The sequence below is a fragment of the Rhinolophus ferrumequinum genome, chromosome 16 (genome assembly GCF_004115265.2).
Source record: "Rhinolophus ferrumequinum isolate MPI-CBG mRhiFer1 chromosome 16, mRhiFer1_v1.p, whole genome shotgun sequence".
Lineage (NCBI taxonomy): Eukaryota > Metazoa > Chordata > Mammalia > Chiroptera > Rhinolophidae > Rhinolophus > Rhinolophus ferrumequinum.
The window spans coordinates 56,222,282-56,241,911 of NC_046299.1; the positions used below are offsets into that span (position 1 = coordinate 56,222,282).

At 51.1% G+C, this 19,630-nt stretch overlaps 1 protein-coding gene across 1 annotated transcript; it reads right to left on the reverse strand.

Annotated features, from left to right (window-relative positions):
* Nucleotides 1–1,560: 1,560 nt before the first annotated feature.
* On the reverse strand, nucleotides 1,561–18,755 carry MAT1A (methionine adenosyltransferase 1A). The gene is made up of 11 exons (XM_033130984.1): nucleotides 18,519–18,755; nucleotides 18,074–18,306; nucleotides 14,816–14,893; nucleotides 13,897–14,019; nucleotides 10,958–11,070; nucleotides 10,379–10,522; nucleotides 6,001–6,219; nucleotides 4,752–4,934; nucleotides 4,278–4,411; nucleotides 2,358–3,657; nucleotides 1,561–2,257 (listed from the first exon to the last, which is right to left on the reverse strand). The coding sequence occupies exons 2-10, from the start codon at nucleotides 18,165–18,167 to the stop codon at nucleotides 3,555–3,557; spliced, it is 1,191 nt and encodes a 396-aa protein (XP_032986875.1). The 5' UTR covers nucleotides 18,168–18,306; nucleotides 18,519–18,755; the 3' UTR covers nucleotides 1,561–2,257; nucleotides 2,358–3,554.
* Nucleotides 18,756–19,630: the final 875 nt, after the last annotated feature.

The following is a 19,630-nucleotide window of genomic DNA, read 5'->3' on the forward strand; positions in this document are numbered from 1 at the left end:
CTGGTTTAATCACTGTTTCTGTTATTGTCTCAGGCCTGTACCTCCTGTACCTCCTGTCTGGAGGTGAGGTAGTTTCAGCCTCCTGAACCCTCAACCAATAATCATGAACTTTTAGTTCAAGGGACAGAATCTGGTTCTGAGAAGAAACAGTTCTTTCTAGACTTCCTTCAAGATCTTTGAATCACTTTCTGTAGCTGCAGATCCATTTTGGACATTGTCCAGGACATTGCCCTTTGCAAAGATCCAATATCCGGGTCATTGGGCAATTCTGGGCGTTTTTCTTCTTCCATCCCAGGAAGAAGTTCGACGAGAGCTTTACAGTTCTCTAGAACTGGTGCTGAACTGCTACTGGCATGTTCCTTGTCTCACCGTGTAGAATGTCTTTCTTTCACTGGTTGAACCCATCCATGAAAAACAAGAGAACTATGGCCACGACACCTACCACGATACCCTCCACCACCTCCCCATTGAAATCCAGAGTGAAACTTGGTCTCACATCGTCAAGTTCTTGGCCTTAAACTGCAGCATCCTCTGGGTTCACTGCTGTAACAGCCTAGATCCCCAGGCTGGTGAAGCACCCTGTGGCCCCCATGGCAGCTGGGCCACGGCACTGGGGAGACCAGGGTTCCACCCAGCACCAAACCTGAACCCACCCGTTCACCACCTTCCCCCAAAGGCAAGCATTCCAAAGTGTTTCACGGGTGTCTTTTTGTTTGTATGTGTTCTTGCAAAATATGTATTATTTTCTAGGAAAAATATCCCATTGCACAGTTCATGTAGTGGCTTGCCAAGGCGTAGATTCTGTCTCAAACAAGACTGTAGGATCCTGCAGCCTTTGGTCTCTCCTCTTCCCTTTGCCACCTTCCAAGCTTTTTGCTATACACCTGCCCTCCCTGGCACCTCAGGTCAGCCTCTCGGGTCAGGGTCTCACCAAAGCCTCCTTGCCCGGGCTTTGCCCTCAGCCTGGATGGGGCCATTCCTCCAGAGCTGACGCCTTTCCCCACCATGTGAAAGAGAAGTGTGCACCTATTCAAAGGCTTGGCTCATCTCTCTGCACACCAACCCCTTTATTCACTCACTTCACTTACTCAGCCATTTGACAAACAACTCCCTCAGCGTCCACCTCGTGCCAGTCTTACTGCAGAGAATATACAGGACGGGGCAGAAGAATGAAACATAGATGTGGACTGAGGGCAACATGCATGGGGATCGAGAGAGCACACTCTGAAGACGCTTGGCAGCCAGGTGCCCTTGGTCACGTTCCTTGGCCTCTTTGGGCCTCAGGTTCTCCACGTCACAGGGGCTTCCTAGGACTGTCTGCCTCAGCGGAGCATGGAGCATGGTGAGGAATGAATACGGTAATGCAGTGACAGCACAGCAGCTGGTAGAAGAAAACCTCAATCCATGCTGGGTGGGCCCCATGTGGACGGGAACAGAAGGCCCCCGTTTGGGGGACCGCTGAGGGGAGGACACCTACTTTGCTGGAGGAAGGGAGAACCAGGTGAGACCACTCAGAGGGAAGGTTTCAGAGGGTTTGCAGACAAAAACAAAGCGCAGAGATTTGCAACTTGAGTCTTTATTCACTGTCCTAGCAGGAACTATTAATCAATAAAGGCTCTATACAAACAATGTGGACAGAAAAAAGATCTCGTTTCTCAAGGAGTGGGGAAAGTATTAAATTCTGAATTTTCACTTAGAATATAGCCCGCGTTAGAGGAACTCAGCCACCTGAAAGCTGTGCCTACCTCTCCTGAAAATAACCTGAGACTTCCTGGGTAACCGGAGAGAGCAGAGCTTCCACAGCATATGGTAATTTGGGCTTCTTTTTCCACCCCTGATCGAAAGAGGAGCCCTAGGGTCTCTGTGCTTCAGGCCTAGAGCCCGGATGCAGGCTCTGCTCCCAGGTGAAGCTTCCTGTCCCAGCCAGAACCAACACCATGTGCCCCACAAAGAAGTCCAGTCCCCCTGCTCTCCAAGGCCCATGGAGGCCCCCACCTGAGCCTGTGTCTGGGGAGCAGGAGAGAAGGTAGAGATGCTGCCGTCAGAGGCCCAGGCTGAGGACAGGTGAGGTAGGTGGTGCCGGACACGGATGGGAAGGCAGACGGATGTACAGCTTCTGAGACCCTGGCACACTGAGGATGCCTCAGGCCCCTCCGGAGTAGACCCGTCCCGCAGAAGCCACCCGGCAAAGGCGGGCGTCAAGCCCTGCCACCGGGGTCACCACTGAACATTAGAGATCATGTCTTAGGACTGGCCTCTCTGGACAGGGATCTGAGGGGCTCACCTACTTATTATGCTGTTGGAAAAAGTAGGTGAGCCCCTCAGATCCCTGTCCAGAGAGGCCAGTCCCACAGCACACAGACTACGGGGGGACAGAGGGGACAAAGAGCGAGAGAGACTTGAAGGACCAGGCTTCCAGTCCCTTGTTTAAGGGGCTGGCCACCTGTGCTAGGATGAGCTGCTCCAGGAAGCCCAGATGGACCAGACTTGGACCACTTACTCCAGAGGCCCCCACACCCTAGCCATGCATGTGCCTGAGTGGGCAGGGGCTAGGGTTATATGGTTGCTTCTGAATTCCAAACTCCAGCCCAGCCAGGAGAGCCATGTCACCCTGAACTGTCTTCTGAAATAAATGAGGCAAATGGAACAACCCTTTGGTTCTGTCCTGGCTGCAGCTCACTGCCTAGGGCTCACCGAGAGCGGGTGGGTTAGTCCCCTAATTCAAAGCAACCTCAGGTCTTTAGGAGAGAGGCCACAGCCGCCCTTCAGTCTGCTTTGTCATGGCACAGATTTGTTTCTGGCACGAGATAGGGGGAAGGGGGAGGTGTCTGGGTTCCTGAGTCAAAGCTCCTTGATTCACGTCTAGGCCCCAGTACATGTGGCTCTAGGACCCTGTGGACGTTACCTAGATGGTCTGTGCCTCAGTCTTCCCATTTATAAACGGGGACAACAAAGGTGTTACCTCAGCATGTTGTGTGAAGAAGAAATGACATCAGTGATTAGCTCTGTCCCTCGCTCGTTGTGGATGCTTAGGCCACGAAAGCCCCTGTGCTTATCCTTGCCAGAAGCCCAGCCTGGGCGGCTTTGTGAAGGCGTTGGCTCAGGGCTCTGGCTGGGACCCTGTGAGACCCTGACATCTGTGAGACGCGCTGACCTTGGCACATGCCTAGGGACGGGGGGGGCGGGGGGGAGCTGGTCAGGGTCCGGGCTATGGGGGAGGTAAGGGGATTTACTCCTGACAGGTGGTTTTTCCACCACATTAACATCCCTTGGTCTAAGGGAGAGGCAGAGGGACACAGTGACTGTCCTCAGGAGATCAGACCCTCAGCACCAGGAAGCCACCTGCCTCCTGCCATTCACGATGACAACAGCAGAGGGCTAAATCAGACGGCTTTGCCTGGGGTGGGAGGGGGTTAGGGGGTGGGGGAGAAGGCATGCCCCTGAGGGCCGTCAGCAGCCTGGGGTCTGTGGGAGCAGAGAGTTGGGATCCTGGGGAAGAGGGATGTGGCCACGCAGGTGCCCCTGGGGCAAGGCCGGGCCCAGCTCCACCAGCTCTAAAACACAAGCTTCTTGGGAACCTCCCACGGGAACTCGCTTCTTCCGAAATGGCCATAGCACGCCGTCTTCTGGTACATTGGCTTCTTCAAATCCAAATCCCTGCGTGTCCAACAGAAGAAAGGGTCATTGTTAATGGAAAAGGAGCTGAGTTTTTATCTGTAATTTTGGGCACAGGAGTAATTAACAGACTGTGATCGTTTCTATGTGGAATGTCATCACTTTCCCCCAGATTTCCTGCCTATACCACACCATGTCTTAGAAGTTGACCATCACTGGCTCTTGTGATGCAGGCTCAGAGGTTCAGGGACAGCCTAATCACACAGAAACCAGGAACCAGGACTGCACTCTATACTTGAGGTGCCTTTCTCCTCTGTATTCCACGGACCTGGCCCAGACCAACGTCAAGTGGCCAGGCTCCAGGAAGCAGAGATGGTGTTAGAAACAAGAAGAAATGGGAGTGGACTTGCCGACTCAATTCTCAGCCATTCGGCCTTATCATTATTTTCCTTCCCACCTGGAGTTAGCATCTGCTGGGCCAGCAGGGATAGTACGCAGCCCCTTCAACCTGAAAACTGGAATCCTGCATTTGGGGCGTGCCCTGTGCTGGGCCCAGAGTTTGCAGACCCTCGTGCTTCAGGGAGGCTGAAAATCCTTCCTGTTTCCCTTGCGTTCGGCTGAGCATCGGGGTGAGGGAGGAAGGATGTTCTGCCTACTTTTACCTGACAATGACGCCAGGCCGAAGGTCAAAGTTTTTATGCACCACATCTAGCAGCTCTCGCTCTGTCTTCTGAGAGGTTCCGTAAGTGAAGATGGAAATGGACAGGGGCTTAGCCACACCAATGGCGTAGGAAACCTTCCAGAAGAGACCAGAGTCAGGGACTGAAGCCACTGTGCAGGGCTCTGCCCCTCACAGAAACCTTCACATCCTCAGGAAGGGCAGCTGGACCCACCCTTCTCTTGCCCATCACCCTCCCCCACCTGTCTGCCTAGAAATCCCTGCCGTCGTCGTCGTCGTCGTGGGCAGTCTCTGTACATGCCCTTCTCCCGGAAGGATTTTGTTTTCCCTCTCTCAGGTTTCCAGGGCCACCGTTCCCAACACGACACATACGGAGTCACATCCTTTGGCAAAGTGCGTGGCCTGGCCAGCAGCGCTGGTGGGGTCAGAGTGGGGTGGGGGGTGGGGGCCCACCCACCTGCACAAGCACTCTCCGGCAGAGCCCTGCTTTCACCAGGGACTTGGCCACCCAGCGGGCAGCGTAAGCCGCAGAGCGGTCCACCTTGGTGTAGTCCTTCCCGGAGAAGGCCCCACCACCGTGCGCCCCCCAGCCGCCGTACGTGTCCACGATGATCTTACGGCCAGTGACGCCCGCATCCCCCTGCCGAGGGAAAGGAACAGAGTGGGGAGATGGAAACCAGAGCCCCCTCACCCCAGGGCTGGGAGGAGGTGCCAGCTGAAGCACTGTGATGGCTGCTGGACAACTACTTAGAAAACGTACCCTGAAGCTGCCTGAGGACATGTTTCAAAGGCTCTTTGGCTAGGAGTCAGCTCTAATCCCAGTTCAATCATTGACCAGTTACAGAAGTCAGGTAACCTGTCAGAGCCTCATCAGAAAGTGCAAATGACTGGCCAGCTGGGGTCATAGCTGCTCCTAATGCCTTTGTTTTTATGAGTCAATCATAATAGGGAAATCCAACTCCAGGAAGAAACGGCACTGTGATCAATATTCCCTGAGCTGTGGCCCTTACTGGTGCCACCCAGGAAACGCCACATTGCCCTTTTCCTCAAGGGTCTGGTCTGTGCAGTACCAGTCAATAAAGATGTTTTAAACGGGGGCAGGGGCTCTATGTTAAATGATTTGAGGAAAGTGCATAGTATAGACCCCTGTTTAGAGATTCACAATTCACACTCATGTGTCCAGCCTTTAAGAGGTCCTGCAAGAAAATACAATAAGCTTGACCTTTGCTTCATCCAGTGTTTCCGTGCTACATTTGGTTACAGGACCTGTTATGGGGCTTTGCTTTGTGGCAACACAGCTGAGGTCCCCTGGCAGTGGTCAGCAGCCTCTCAGAGGTGCTATGCCAGTCTCCACTTCCTCACTCCTGTGGCACAGGGGCAAGGGCAGCAGGTGCCTACAGGGCTTGAAGGTAACCTGTGGCAAAGACCTGGTAAGCGCCGCCTGGTGAAGGTCAGGCATTTGCGATGGTAAGGCAGCAGCTGCTTGGGCAAGTCTGCCGTCCAGTGTGAGCTGTCTGGAGTGGGAGGGCCAGGCAGCCCTAGTGGGAGAATCCTGGGCGCATGTCCCCAATTCCTCAGGGACTGACGGATACACAGCAGGCCCAAAAGAGAGTGAGCTGACTTCACGTGTCACCTAGGGCCAGACATGGCTGAGTCACACAAAGCCACCTCCTGCAGTCTTTGTGCTAGAGGAGGTCAGGGCGTACCTGGGGACCGCCAATGACAAAGCGCCCGCTGGGCTGCAGGTGGTAAATGGTGTGTTCGTCCAGGTACTTGGCCGGCACCACGGACTTGATCACCTGCTCCTTCAGGGCCTGCCGCATGTCCTCCAGTGTCACGTCCTCGTCGTGCTGCACGGAGATGACGATGGTGTGGATACGAACGGGGATGACAGCGCCATTGTTCTGCATGTACTGAACTGTCACCTGTCAGAGGCCGGAGGAGATGCCGTGAGGCCCTGCCCCGAGCTGCCGTCACAGACACCCAGGAGGCCGGCAGGGGGTGGGGGAGTTGCGGGGTTGGGGAGGCGTCCTCCAAGGGCCTTCAGGAAAGTTAATCGGAGACATTTTGGTATTTGCATAGTTGTCCAGTGCCACGGGATAGCTGGGCATGACACAAGCTGTTCCCACCTGTGACCACCATTAGTGCCACGTCGAACCTCGGGGTTTTCTCTCTGTGACCCACCAGACTCCTCTCCTTCTCCCCTGGCCAAAGCCCCCTTTGACCTTCTATGGCCCAGGGCCAAACTATCCTGGCTCCTACCAAGGACCCAGGAGTCTACAGGCTACATGCCAGCTGTCCCAGCCCCTCAGTGGAGGAGTTTAGAAGCACATTGGGCCAGAGGACCTGCTGGCTATAGGGACAGCGTGAGAGGACAGAGACAAGGGTGGCTGAGAGGGAGGGAGCTGCCAGTTCTGGGAGTTTTGGTAAATGAAAGAAAAGCAGAGAGAATCTTGAGGGCTCGAACCTGCCCGCAGTACCCTGGCAGATCAGGCTACAGGGACAGATCTAATATCATTTCCACCAGCGTGGGTTAAGTTCTGTGTCCATTCTATGCACGGCCAATTAATGTTTAAGCCACCCCAGCAAGATAGGTATTATAATCTCCACCTTTATAAATGAGAAAAGCAAGTCTAGGAGAAGAGAAACAACTTGTCTGAAGTCACAAACTGGTCAGTGAAAAGCCAAAGGGCCAAACCCTGCTCTGCCTGATGCAAAAGTTTGTGTCATTCCCACAGCAGCACAGACAAAATGCTTCTCCCCCATCGTTTACTGACACCTCCATGAGTGTAAGAGCCCGATGTCACAGCCTGGTCTGATTGTAACATAAAAGGGCAGCCTAGGCACCCTGGGCTTGCATTGTGAGGGGGAAGGAGACGGGAAGGAAGGAAGGCGAGGCTGGGAAAAGAAACTGACTGCTTGAGTGCTATATGCTAGAAACCAGGCCAAAAGCTATGAGAAGCTGTTACTGCCCCCATGTTAAAGACGAGAGACTGAAGTTCGAGAACATAAATGCCTTGCTCAAGGTCACATAGCCGGTAAAGCTGGGCTGACCTGGAGCTGTGTGGCCTGGTAGCTGGGGCTCTGCCCAGCGGCAGGCTGTCACTTAAAACCCTCAGGGCTATGCTGGAGCCACGGGCCCCATTGCTACTCAAGGCAGTGTGGACCCACAAGAGCAGCGCCTGGAGGGGCTATGGGGTGTGTGGGGCCTGCAGGAGTGCAGCCATGCTGGTGGCCCTGGTGGGGACCCTGGCTGGCAGGCACTGCACTGCCCCCTACCCCAGGGCCTCGACAGGACCACAGGGCAGCAAGCCGTGCCTTCCTGGAGCTGTGCCTACAGCAGGGTCTCTGCCTGCCCAAGGCCCCTCAGATAGCCATCAAACACTGGAGTTGTGTAAGAATTCCTACTGTGTGTACTTCCTCGTCCAAAGAGCAACAGGGTGGGGTCAGGAGAAGGAGGGGAAAGAACCCTGCCCACATGGTGCCTGGTCCTAGTGAGACGGGCAGATGCACACCGACATCTGTGGACTGAGAACAACCCTTACGGCCGGGCTGTTTGAGCGGGAGCTGCGGCCCTGTGGCTGGCTCTAGGACCAGATTTGCTCTGTGAGGCCTCAGGGGAAGGTTGCCCGTTCTGAGCCGCTGCTGAGGCCCGTCTGCACCGCCCCCTGCTCCCTCACCTCCCACTCTGCCACAAAGCCCAAGGAGCATCCATGCAGAACCACAGAGCTGTGGCGAGCAGGGGCTCCAAGCATCACTCTTATCTTATTGTGTCAGCAAAATATGGGGCAAAATATACCACAGAAAACATAACTCTGACCAGGTACAAAAATAGCCATCGTGCTGCCACTCAGGTCTCCATATCAGCAGCAAGAATTTGTTCAGGTGGAAAGACTCATCCTGTTCACAGTCAACACTGGTTAGATGAGGAAAATCCTTTACCAATAGGGTGCAGAGAAGGCGTAGCAGCTGCTCCTGGCACGGTGCCCCCTGTTCCCACAGTGAGCTGCTCTGCGGAGGCGCTGCGAGGGGTGTGTCAGCAGACCCACTCCCGTACCCTCTCACCCTCTCTGCTGCTGTGCCAGCCGGCTCAGGGCCACCTGTGGCAGGGGAGCGAGGCTGACTCTGGTCTCCAAAGTAGCATTTTTAAGAGAATTCAGTGTATCCTTGCAGAAAGGGAAACCCTGAGCGAGCCGACCCCACCCCTAGCTGCGTTTAGACTGGGAAACCTATTACAGAGCAAAAAGAGAATCTTTCCTGTTTCAGCTGGGCCAACAGGTGGGTTCCAGTCCTCATCTCACAGAAGGAAAAGAAAAGCTCAATCACTCCATCACTTTCTCCCATCCCTGTTCTGTCTGGGATTTCCTTTTCTGTGAATCTCTGCCCCACAGCACAGCTTGGATACAGGATGGGCAGGGCATGCCAACATCTGCGTGCCCCTTTGATCTGGCACCGTCACAACCTTTGTGTTTGAGCTCTCCTGCCCCACGACCTCAAAGAACAGCTGAGGAATGCTGCCAATTCCACCCCAGTGTGGGGCACGTGGATGACACCAGAAGCCCCAAGGAATGGTTTCCTTCAGGCCACAGGTGTGCTTCCTTGCCCCTGGTTCAGCCACCATGGACACTCCGCCCTGTGTGGCCTCACACTTGGGGTGAGGAGGGTGCATGTCTGCGGCTGCGGCAAGGGATGAGTCACGTGCATTGTGCTGAGCTATAAAACCACATGAGCAGAACTGTCACTGTTCAGGGACAAAGAAGGCCCTTTTCAGTGGTGTCCAGGAAACCATGAGGAGGTGGGGACTTCCCCGACCACTGATGGACAGGTAGGAACCAGAGAGAGTGCGAGTGAGGTTCAGGGTGTAAGCACAGGGGCAAAGCACCAAGAAACAAGGGGAACACGAGCGAACTAATACAGATTAAGCAAAGCCTGAGGGAGGGGAGGCAGGGGAAGGTAATGCTGGAAGACCATAAAAGGCTCTGAATGCCAGAATCACAAGTGAGGTTCCTTCCCCTGCCCCCCAGGAAGCAGAAAGTTACAGAAAATTCTGTGCGGACGTTAGAAAATTAGAAGTAAAGCCCAAAGGGATTAACTGGAGTTTCCCGACAGGGAAAACCCTTGCGTGGGACTGGCACTGATCCTGGCCCTGGCCTGGGAAATGGGTTGGAACAGAGGGATGCTCCATGGGGGGGGCACAGGCAGAGTGGAGACAGGGGCACTGAGCGGGACGGGGTGAAAGGTGGCACTCCAGCACACTCCCTTCAGCCCAGGAGGAGGTGACAGTGGGCGGCACACAGTGGGCTCTTGTTTGTAGGGTGAATGAGAAATGGGGCTGGTGATCCGGAGAGGCCCGCAGGGGGAAAGTTTGGGAGCTGCGTGAGCGGAGGTGAAAACTGGATCCACCAGCGTGGATAGAAGGGGACAGAGTGTTGAGAAGTGCCAAGAACCTGTTAGGAGTGGAAGAGGAGCCAGGGATGGAAGCCCCAAGGAAAGGGGCCATCAGAGAGTCAGGATTAAACAGGGCAGGCAGTGGGCAGTGAAGGCGGACAGGACCCCAGGTGTGCTAACACTTGCATCACGGCCGGCCTTTCCACACCGCAGGGAGCAGAGAGGTCAGGGCCCAAGGGGACAGAGAGGCAGAAACAGGATAGATAAAGTGGGTTCATGAGAAGCAAAGAAGGGCCCCGCTGAGAGGCAGATGGTCCATGTTTACGCGGTGCTCAGGATGCAGCAAGGCAGTGACCAAAAGTCTGAGGCCAGTTAAGAAGTAAGTTTGTGGCAGGAATTGGGGAATCGCATTACCAGCATCAACACATGCAAAGGAAGCCAAAAAAAAAAAAAAAAATCCAGAACTGTTCTTCCCAGTTTTTGGTATTTTTGAAATTTTTCATAACAAAATGGGGGCAGAAAACATCTAGAGCTGAAGATTTTTAAAATAAATAGTTTTTTTCAAAATGAACAATTCTTTGAGTGCCCAGATTGAACGTTTCGATCTCGACACTAACAAGGACGAAGAGCATCTGGGGGTGCTCACAGCGTGTGCCTGCAGCTCCCAGACACAGGAGGGCAAAGCAAGAGGCTGACCTGAGTCTTCGAGTCCGGCCTCAGCCAGGGGAGGGCCCCGGAGCGTCTCAGGTCCGCCATGCGGGCGTTGAGCTTGTGGGCGAGGATGATGGTGAGGGGCATGCACTCTTCTGTCTCGTCGGTGGCGTAGCCGAACATCAAACCCTGGAGCGGGGCAGAGGGCCGAGGGAGCAACATCCGCTTTAGACACAGGCAACGCTCTGCAGATCTAAAACTCTGCTGCTCTCCAACCTTACTGGGTGCCTCTTGCGTGCAACATTTGCGCTGGGTACTTGTGGAAGGGAAGACATGGTCCCTCACGCCCAACGCTCCAGGAGGGGCAGACGAGCCCAAACTGGCATCAGGACCACAGCCTTCCACAGCCCTAAGTCGCTGCCCTGAAGCAGGGATACCTGGCTCACTTCTGGTACGTACCCCGACCACCCCCCCTCCCCGGCGTTCCTCTAGGAGGAGGGGCCACCTCCAGTGTGGTTCAGTCATTGTTCAGGTGCCGCCCCAGCTAGCTCCTCAGCGCACGTCAGAGCCAGGAGGCACCGCACTGGCGCCCGGGCCCAGCGTCCATGCTTAGTGTCCACGCACCTGATCTCCAGCACCAACATCCGTTTCGTTTCTGTCTAGATGGACACCCTGTGCTATATCTGGGGACTGCTGCTCCAGAGCCACCAACACATTGCAAGTCTTGAAGTCAAATCCTAGGGAAAAGGGAAAGCAGGCCTGAGTGGGTGCACATGTAGGACAGAGGTGGCTGCGAGCTACCTGGGGGCCTGTTCATTCCTGACATGGCATTTAGTGGTGGCGTGCGTGATCTCTAACCAGCTGGGCTCTGTCTGGACCCAGAGCTCAGGCCCAGGATGCCATGCATCCTTACCACCATCTGGAACTCTTCAGTCAAAGAAAATCCTCCATCGCGCATTTCACTGTATTACATTATACCTTGATTAGAAATATACAGCCTACACAGAACTGCAGCCTAGAAACCAGGTAACAGGATGGCTGCTCTGGCTGAAGAGCAGGTGGGTGACTCTTGGCCCTCCCAGAGGCACCTCCCAACAGCCAGGTTGAAAATCACTGCACTGAAAACCCAGGGTCCTTCTAACACTGCCATTCAGAAGCCCCGGGGCAGCCTAATCCAAGTACAGACGGCACCAAACTCACGATGGTCTGACTCAGGACTTTTTGACTTCACAATGGTGCCTAAGTGATACACATTCAGTAGAAACTGTATTTCAGATTTTGAATTTTGCTCTTTTCCTGGGCTATCGATACTCAGTATGGTCGGTCCTCTCTTGTGATCCTGGGCAGCATCAGCGAGCCGCAGCTCCCGGTCAGCTACGCGGTCACGAGGGTAAACAACACATACTCTACCGTGGATTCACTGTATGAGGTGATTTTAGCCAACTGCAGGCTAATGTGAGTGTTGTGGTCACGTTTAAGTGGCCAGGCGAAGCTGTGGTGTTTGTAGGTCAGGTGGACTAAGTCATTTTCGACTTAGGATACTTTCAGCTTATGATGGGCTTATGGGGACGTAACCCCATCATAAGTCAAGGAACCTGTGTACTAAATGTACTGAACACGAACTATCCAGAGAGGCCCCCAAGGCCAGAGTCCTCTGCTCCTGGGATGTGATCCTGAGGGCCTGGAGCCAAAGGGAAAAGCCAGAGCTCTGGAGGCCACCGCCGGGCTGCCATCCCCATAGCTCAGGCACACAGGTGGAGGCTGGTGCTCCCAGGCCGGGGAGCAGGCCGGGGACCAGCTAGGGCATCTGGGCTCGCAGCAGCTCAGCCCAAGTTGTCCCAGGAGGTAGTGCTACGCAGAGAGCACATTCTTCTCCCTGTCGGTCCTCCAACTGTGCAGGGCTCAGCTGCAGGCACTGTGTGAATAAGAAGCCAAAGTGCACAGAGATCCCCCTCACAAGGTCAAGTATGACTGTCATGCTGACTGTCATCTTCCTTCTAGTCTATTCTCTTACCCGTGCTGCCAGAGTGGGCTTCCTACAGCAAACAGAGCAAACAAACCCAGATGTAATCTATTGTTTACATACATGCTTCAAGTGGGGTCCTACAGCCAAACGAAGCAAAACTGAGCTCCTCAGTTTCACCCAGCCCCTGCGAGCTGGACTCCTTCAGCCAATGAGAACTTGGGTTTGGCCTTAAACGTGACATGCTCTTCTCCCTCCACTAAGTCTCTGCCTACTAGCTCCTCCTCTGACTCCTCTTCTCCACACTCCAAGCCGACCCTTTCAGTAAGTGTTCCTGGACCATCCCGCAGCTCTTCTTTATACACTATGCCACCAACTCCCTGTTGGGCACCTCATGCTGCATCATTTGATGCCAGGAAATGACCCTACTCCAGGAGCATCAGGTCACCTCTGTCCTCTACCGCCTGTACACGCACAAACCAATGAACAATCTTTGGACAGTTGCCAAGGACTCACCCATTTTGCATTAAACATTTTGCATTTTGCCTAATCACCCTGTCTAAATAATGAATCTTCTTAGTGCTGAAAGTCAATCAAGGGCTTCAAGTGATTTGGAAAAATGGAGTTTAGGGGACTACGGGGAGAGGCAGGGCTTGGAAAGGGCAGTGAATTCAGGTGTACAGCAAAGAGCAGTGCGCAGTGGTGAGCTGGAGTCCTTGCTACTGCGGCCATCGCAGCGCACGGTGAGCCTTTTGGCACAGGCACACGGATCAGCTTGGCATGTGACGTTGGCGGCAATGTCTCAAAGCACCACGTGACCATTGTGCCAACATCCTACGGCAAACGTGTGACGATAGCACAAATATCACACAGCCAGCACATTACGATTGCGTGAAAGTTACACAATCCTGCAATGTCAGGCCCTCAGTTCTTTCCAGCTCTCTCCCCCACCTGAGCACAATGCTCCGCAATCCTGCCAGGGCCTGCGCCCCTTCCCTGGGTTCTAAGCTCCCACATTGCCCGCCACTGGGGTGAACCAGGGCCAGACCGCCTCCGTCACCTGCTACCGGTTCTGGACTGAGTCCTCCTTTAGTCTGCAATGGGAAGCAGCACTGTTGAGCAGAAAGCATAAGAGTCCCAAAAGGAGGGGCCACTTACTGACTGTGTCACCTTATGTAAATTATTTACATCTCTAAGCCTCAATTTCCTCATCCGCATAAGTACAACAGAGTTCCTTAACCGATGAAGAAGACACATAACAAAGAGACCAGCACCAGTGCCTGGCAGAGGACATGTCCCCAACAGAGGGTAGCTCCTTTTACTCGGCTTCTTTATCTGCAAAGCACCAGGAAGGCAGGACTTTAAATTAAGACCAGAGTCAACAACGGATGGACCGGCAGTTGCAGCGGGCACTGTCATATGGGCTGCCATGCTGTTTCCAGAGACTTTGACGCCTGGTCCCTGATAGGTGGGCCTGGGAATGCCCCTCCCCCCCCAGCCCCCAGTGCTTCCAGAAGACCGAGAGCCTCAGGTGGGACCCAGCACTGAGGGCCCTCTCAGGACACCAGCATGCGTTTCCGGCCCGGGGCCCAGCCCTCACCCTTGGCAGAGTCGTCGTAGCCAATGTGCTTGATGGTGTCTCTCACCACCCGCTGGTAGTCCACCATGGCCATGGAGGTGATCTCCCCACACAGCAGCACCATACCTGTCTTACACACCGTCTCTGGAAGGGAAGGAGAAAAGGCAGTGGCCACGCACCAGCACAGGGAAGCTCAACGGCTACACCTCTCCCAGGGCCGGTAAAGAGACTCATAGGAACCTTACCAGGAATGGATTCCAGGCAGAAACTAATAAGCTAATAAAAAGAGTAAATTCCAGCACAGTTGCTGGTCACCTTCAAATGCTGCTTGGAGAACTACGCTTTGGAAAGAACCAGTCACACCTGAATTTTCACACCAAGTACTTACTACTTGTGTGATCTTGAACAACTTATTTAGCCTCTGTCTGTTTCCTCAAATGTTAGATGAAGATAATAATGAGACCAGATTAAATGAGACAACAGTTGTAGGTAGTTATCACAAAGAGTGCAGTCAACATATGTGAAGCTCTCCCATCCCCTATTGCTGAAACTCCACTGGAGGCTTTCGGGAGCGCGGTCCTGAACAAAGAATCAAGGCAAGCCAACCTTCTCTCCAGCTATTTACAAAGATTTCAGGGTGACATCTACCCTCAGGGGGGCAAGGGCCCCCATAGTCCTCAATACAGGCGTTAGGGTGCCACTGGAGAGGAAAAGATTGGTCTGTGCAGTAGACAGGACAGGGTACCGACAGTGAGAATAGGGACGCACCCCTACCCCATGACCTTGGCGAAGGCCCTGATTCAGCGGCACCCAGGAAGCCCTCAGTGAAGTGAGAGAGCTAGACCTAATCACCTCTTCTGTGCTGAGGGCTGCAACACAGGAAAAGGGTTCAACTCAGCCCGCTTAGGTCTCCTGTAGGAAGGGCTTGGGAGTTTCTTACCACAGGCCACCTTGGCATTGGGGTCCTGCTTGAGATGGGCATCCAGCACCGCGTCACTGATCTGGTCACAGATCTTATCTGGACAAAAATAAACATGTGTAAGAATCACAGAGATATTAGGTATAACAAACTGAAATGTTAAAATAATTAGATATTTTGTCAGTTTACATATCAAATCTACCTAACAATTAGAGACACTTTTTTAAATATAAGAAGTTAGAAAATTTTATTTCTTCCTGCTTCTGTCTCATTTTGGATGCTGTATAAAGTCACACAAGTCCCTAAAAAAAGCAATATATTGCAAAACCAGTTCTAAGAGTATAGAACAATTTTTCTCTCTCCTAACTAAAAAGTCTCTCATTCCTCAACATATTCCCTTTAAACCTAATATCTAGAAAAGTCCTGGATATAGAAGTTAAAATAGCTAATAATGTCAGTAAGATTAGGTGCCAAGACGTGAAATCAGAAGGGACAAAAGGATGCATTGTCCTGCAGCTTCCACAAGGTGCAGGGTGTATAAAACACCACACCCAGTCCCACGACCCCGCCCAGAGGATTCTCTAGGAATCTCCACACATCATCGCTGGTTTGCAGGACATCTCCATAAGCAGCTCCCAGAGAATCCCGCAGTCACTCGGCCTCCTGAAGGTTAGATGTTCTATTTTGACCTCCTCGGTCAAGGTGGGCCTGACAAGAGTTCAATATGACCTGGCATTTGACCTTATTCTATATTGCTTTAAAAACTCTACACGGTTGTGCACGTGGACCAATTCATGTCATTGTGGGAAAATCCACTCTTGCTTTGGGGTTATGGGAACTGTCAATGCTCGCAAATTCAGAAATAAAAGTGACATCTATGTACACATATTATATTTTATGTAGTGTTCAAAATATCCCGAGAGTCTGTTCTTAGTAGGTTAATAAAGGTTTTTTTTCTAGTTTATTGAGATATAATTGGTAAACAAAACAATCTACCTATAAGTAATGCACACAATTTGGTGAGTTTGGACATATGTATACACTCGTGTTACCATCACCACAAAAATAAAAATAAGGGTAATAAACATATCTGTCACCTCCAAAAGGTTCCTTGTGTCCCTCTTATTTTTTTTTAAGTTTTAGGATTAAGAATCCAGATCCAGAATCAAGCAGTTTTGCTCTCAAAAGTGCATATTAAGTTCTGTAGTTAAAAATGTTAATCCGTCCTTAAAGGTGAACTCCTCAATCTTTCCTTCAGAAACTGCTGTTAAACGCGTATCTGAGTTTTTCCATCGCTCCTCCTGCCAGCGGCAGGCCTGGTTGTAAATGCGTTGTGTGCGTCCGTTGCCTCTGCACAACCCTCCCAAAGAAGGCCTCCTGCGGCTCCAATATCCACATTAGGCTCTGACTGTGGATGACTCTGCTTAGTTAAAGGACACACGTCACGTGTTCTCAACACAGGGAAATGGAATAAGAGATATTGGGGATGAAGCTGGAGTTGAGCAAGGGTATTAAGATTGCTCAGCAGACTCCAACAATATCTAACAAGGCCCTTCCGGAACTGTTTCTTTAGGTTTTCGAAATTTCTATCGTGATCACTTAGTAGCCGTAAGATCGCCAATAGTTGGTTTTCTTGGAAGTTGAAAAAGAAGCATTAATTTTATCTTTCTGGTGGACAGGAATTCAGCCCTTAAGTGACAAGGAGAAAGCCTTATTGGAAACTGACTGACTTACTGGGACAATTAATTTACAGTGGAAGTGAAAGGAGAATCTGAAGGTCTGCCATTAAGTAGACAAAACATCCAACTGATTGGCTGGAATGCCCACGCTCTGTCCATTGAGCTCACTGCTGTGTGTATCATGGGTCTATTGGCTGCTGTGTCTCAAAGTACCCACTTCCTCCAGGTGGAGCAAATCCTAACCTATAGATGGCCTTCATAAGCCATGGAGCTTTTCAGAATGTTCCAGACATAGCAAAGGATCTGAGATTACAAGTACAGTAAACCTAGAACCTTTACAAAGTTATGCACAATGAAAGAGGTGGTTTACATTGAATTGGGTTAAGTCACACACAAATCCAGGTTAAGCCAAGGTTTCTCAACAGCAGCACTATTGACATTTGGGACTGGAAAATTCTTTGATGCAGATGGATGGTCTTGTGTATTCAGGATGTTGAGAAGCATGCCTGGCCCCTATCCACTGAACGTCAGTATCACCACCCACCCCCTTCCCACCAGTTGTGAAAACAAAAATGTCTCCACACATTATGAAATGCCTTTGGGGGAAAGGGGAAAAATCGTCCCCAGTTGAGAACCACTGGCTAAAGCATATGGAAGGTATAGTGCCTGGTGTTGTCTAACGCTGAGTCACAAGGTATGAAAGTTAAATCTCTTTGAAGAAGAACAAGGATGAGGACAGTGGAAAAACAGTAGACTTGGTGATAAGTTACCCAAAACTTCAAATACTCAAATGAGTTTTGAAGAAGTGGTTTTAAATACATAAACCAGTGTGACTAGCCCCCAGGGTTTTCCTAGAACAGTGGTTCCCAAAATGTGGTTTCCACACGAGTAGCAGCAGTGGCTCCTGGAACTTATTAAAAATGCAAATTCTTAGGGCTTGGGTGGAGCCCACCACTCTGTTTTACCCTGAAGCCTGAGAACCACTGTCCTAGAACTTGAGGTTCTGATCATGTCACCACGGAAGCCTCTCTCATTTCCCCATATCACAGTGTACCAAAAAAGTGCTTGCCTTTTCTATCTCCTCAGGAAGTCATCTCTTAGACAGCATTTCTGAGACCTCCAGGACCTAGAGATCCATCTCAGCACCTATTAGAATGTCCTGCTGTCCATTTCTAAACTATACATACTTTACATGCAAAACTTACTGACCCACACAGTCTTGAGGGAACATTCTCTGTTGACTTAAGTTGTTCATTGATAATAAATAAAAGTTTTACTCAAAAAAAAAAATATATATAAAATGTTTGTATCTGATGACACATTTTATATGCGTGGTCTATTCAGCCAACCAGTTGCATGTTCTCTTTGCAGCCCCACCATGCTGAGATCCCTCTGGTGGCAGCAGCATGGACCCTTGGCTTCAGTAACTTACAATTTATCATTTGCATAATGAGAGATTGTTCTACAAAGCTACACATAGACTAAAAAATACTTCACACTGTTCCTCCAGAGATCCCTTACAGTAACGGACACAAACTGTTTTAAGACGTCTAGAAAAAGTGACTCCCTCGGCGCAGGTCGCCATGGAGCCAGGACTTACCTGGGTGCCCCTCTCCTACCGATTCCGATGTGAACATGAAGTCTCCATCTTCACTTAGAGAATGGTCACACAAGCCATCCACGGGTCCATTCATCTTTTCACACTTCTCCACTCAGTTTCTTCAAGGCAATAATTTTAATGTTGGGACTTCACGTTGTTTTTTTGTTCTTTTTTCTTTAAACCCAACAGGCTTGTCTTTGGCAGAACCACAGGGATCACTTCTGCCGAACTGCCTGTGAGCATTCAAGAGTAAGGTGAGGATGGGTGAGAAGGGAGGGACTGAACCTAGATGTGTCACTCCCTCTGACTGGTCAGAGCTTGCTCCTGAGTGACTCCTATATATGCAAAAGTGAAAGTGCCTGCACAATCATGTGAGAAAATTGGAGGAGTCCATTTCGCGGGGGTGGGGTGGGGGGCTGGGGGGTGAGGGGGAGTGTCTTCTTACCTTGAGGAATTCTACTCCTTAGTTGTGATTTCCCGAGCCCTAAGCATCTGGTCAGTGTATGGGAAAGAAGGCTATATAGACTGCGAAACTGAAGCTCCGTTGGGATTTTTGCTTCAGCTCTGTAGCTAATCTCCATATTGTTCCAAGGTTAACATCCTACGATGGGGGGTGAGGGGGGCGATGGTTACCCAGGAATATAAACAGGCAGCAAAAAACTCTTTTCCAGAAAGATGCTGGGGCTGAGATTGCAACACAGAGTGGCCTCTGCTGTTGGGCGCCCCCTCCCTGCCCACACGCTGTCTGGATTTGCTTTTCCCCTTCTATCACCCTCCCGGTCAGACTATGTACCTGTATGTACTCTGAGTCAACTTACATGTTACACAACAGATTCTTCGTGGAGGAAAAGCTTTTGAGTCCATATTTTTCTGCTAATAGAAATCACCTAAACTGTCAACTTCTCTAAGACATTGGCAGTCACATTAAGAAGCAAAATGTTTAAAAAAAAAAAAAAAGTGCCTGGAAAGATTACAGAGAACAATGTTTTTTTGGAAAAGGACTCTTGAGAGACAGATTCATTACAGGGAAATTGTCAGAGCTCACTTTCCCAAAGCTTCCAGATGATAAATTAAACTTGTACATATTCAGTCCTATATACTTGATAAACATCCCGCTCACATAACTCCTGCATTATTTGTGCTTTGACCATGCAAAGAAGTAGACAGGATTATATCTTTAACCAATTCCTGCACTAAATGACAGTAACTCGCACTTCATTCTCTCCCACTCCCAGATCTAGCTGCATCCTTAGGCCCAAGGAACAATAGGGAATTGAGATCACAGAGAATGAGAATGGGTGGAGAAACCAGTTCCCACTAGAAAGCAATAAAAAGTAATCAACCAAAACCTGGTGAATCAAAGACTGGACTGTGGGAAGCAAAAGGTAGGATGTAATAGCCCCAGTGAACAATTCTGGTGACCAAATCCCCCCTGTACTTATAACATGAACATTTAAAATGTTTTTCTGCGGCTCCAAATCTTGTGTTTTGCAAGTTGATCAGCATAGCAGCACTGTTCCTTCCGCAATTAAGCTATATTGAAGTGACCTCTTCTGG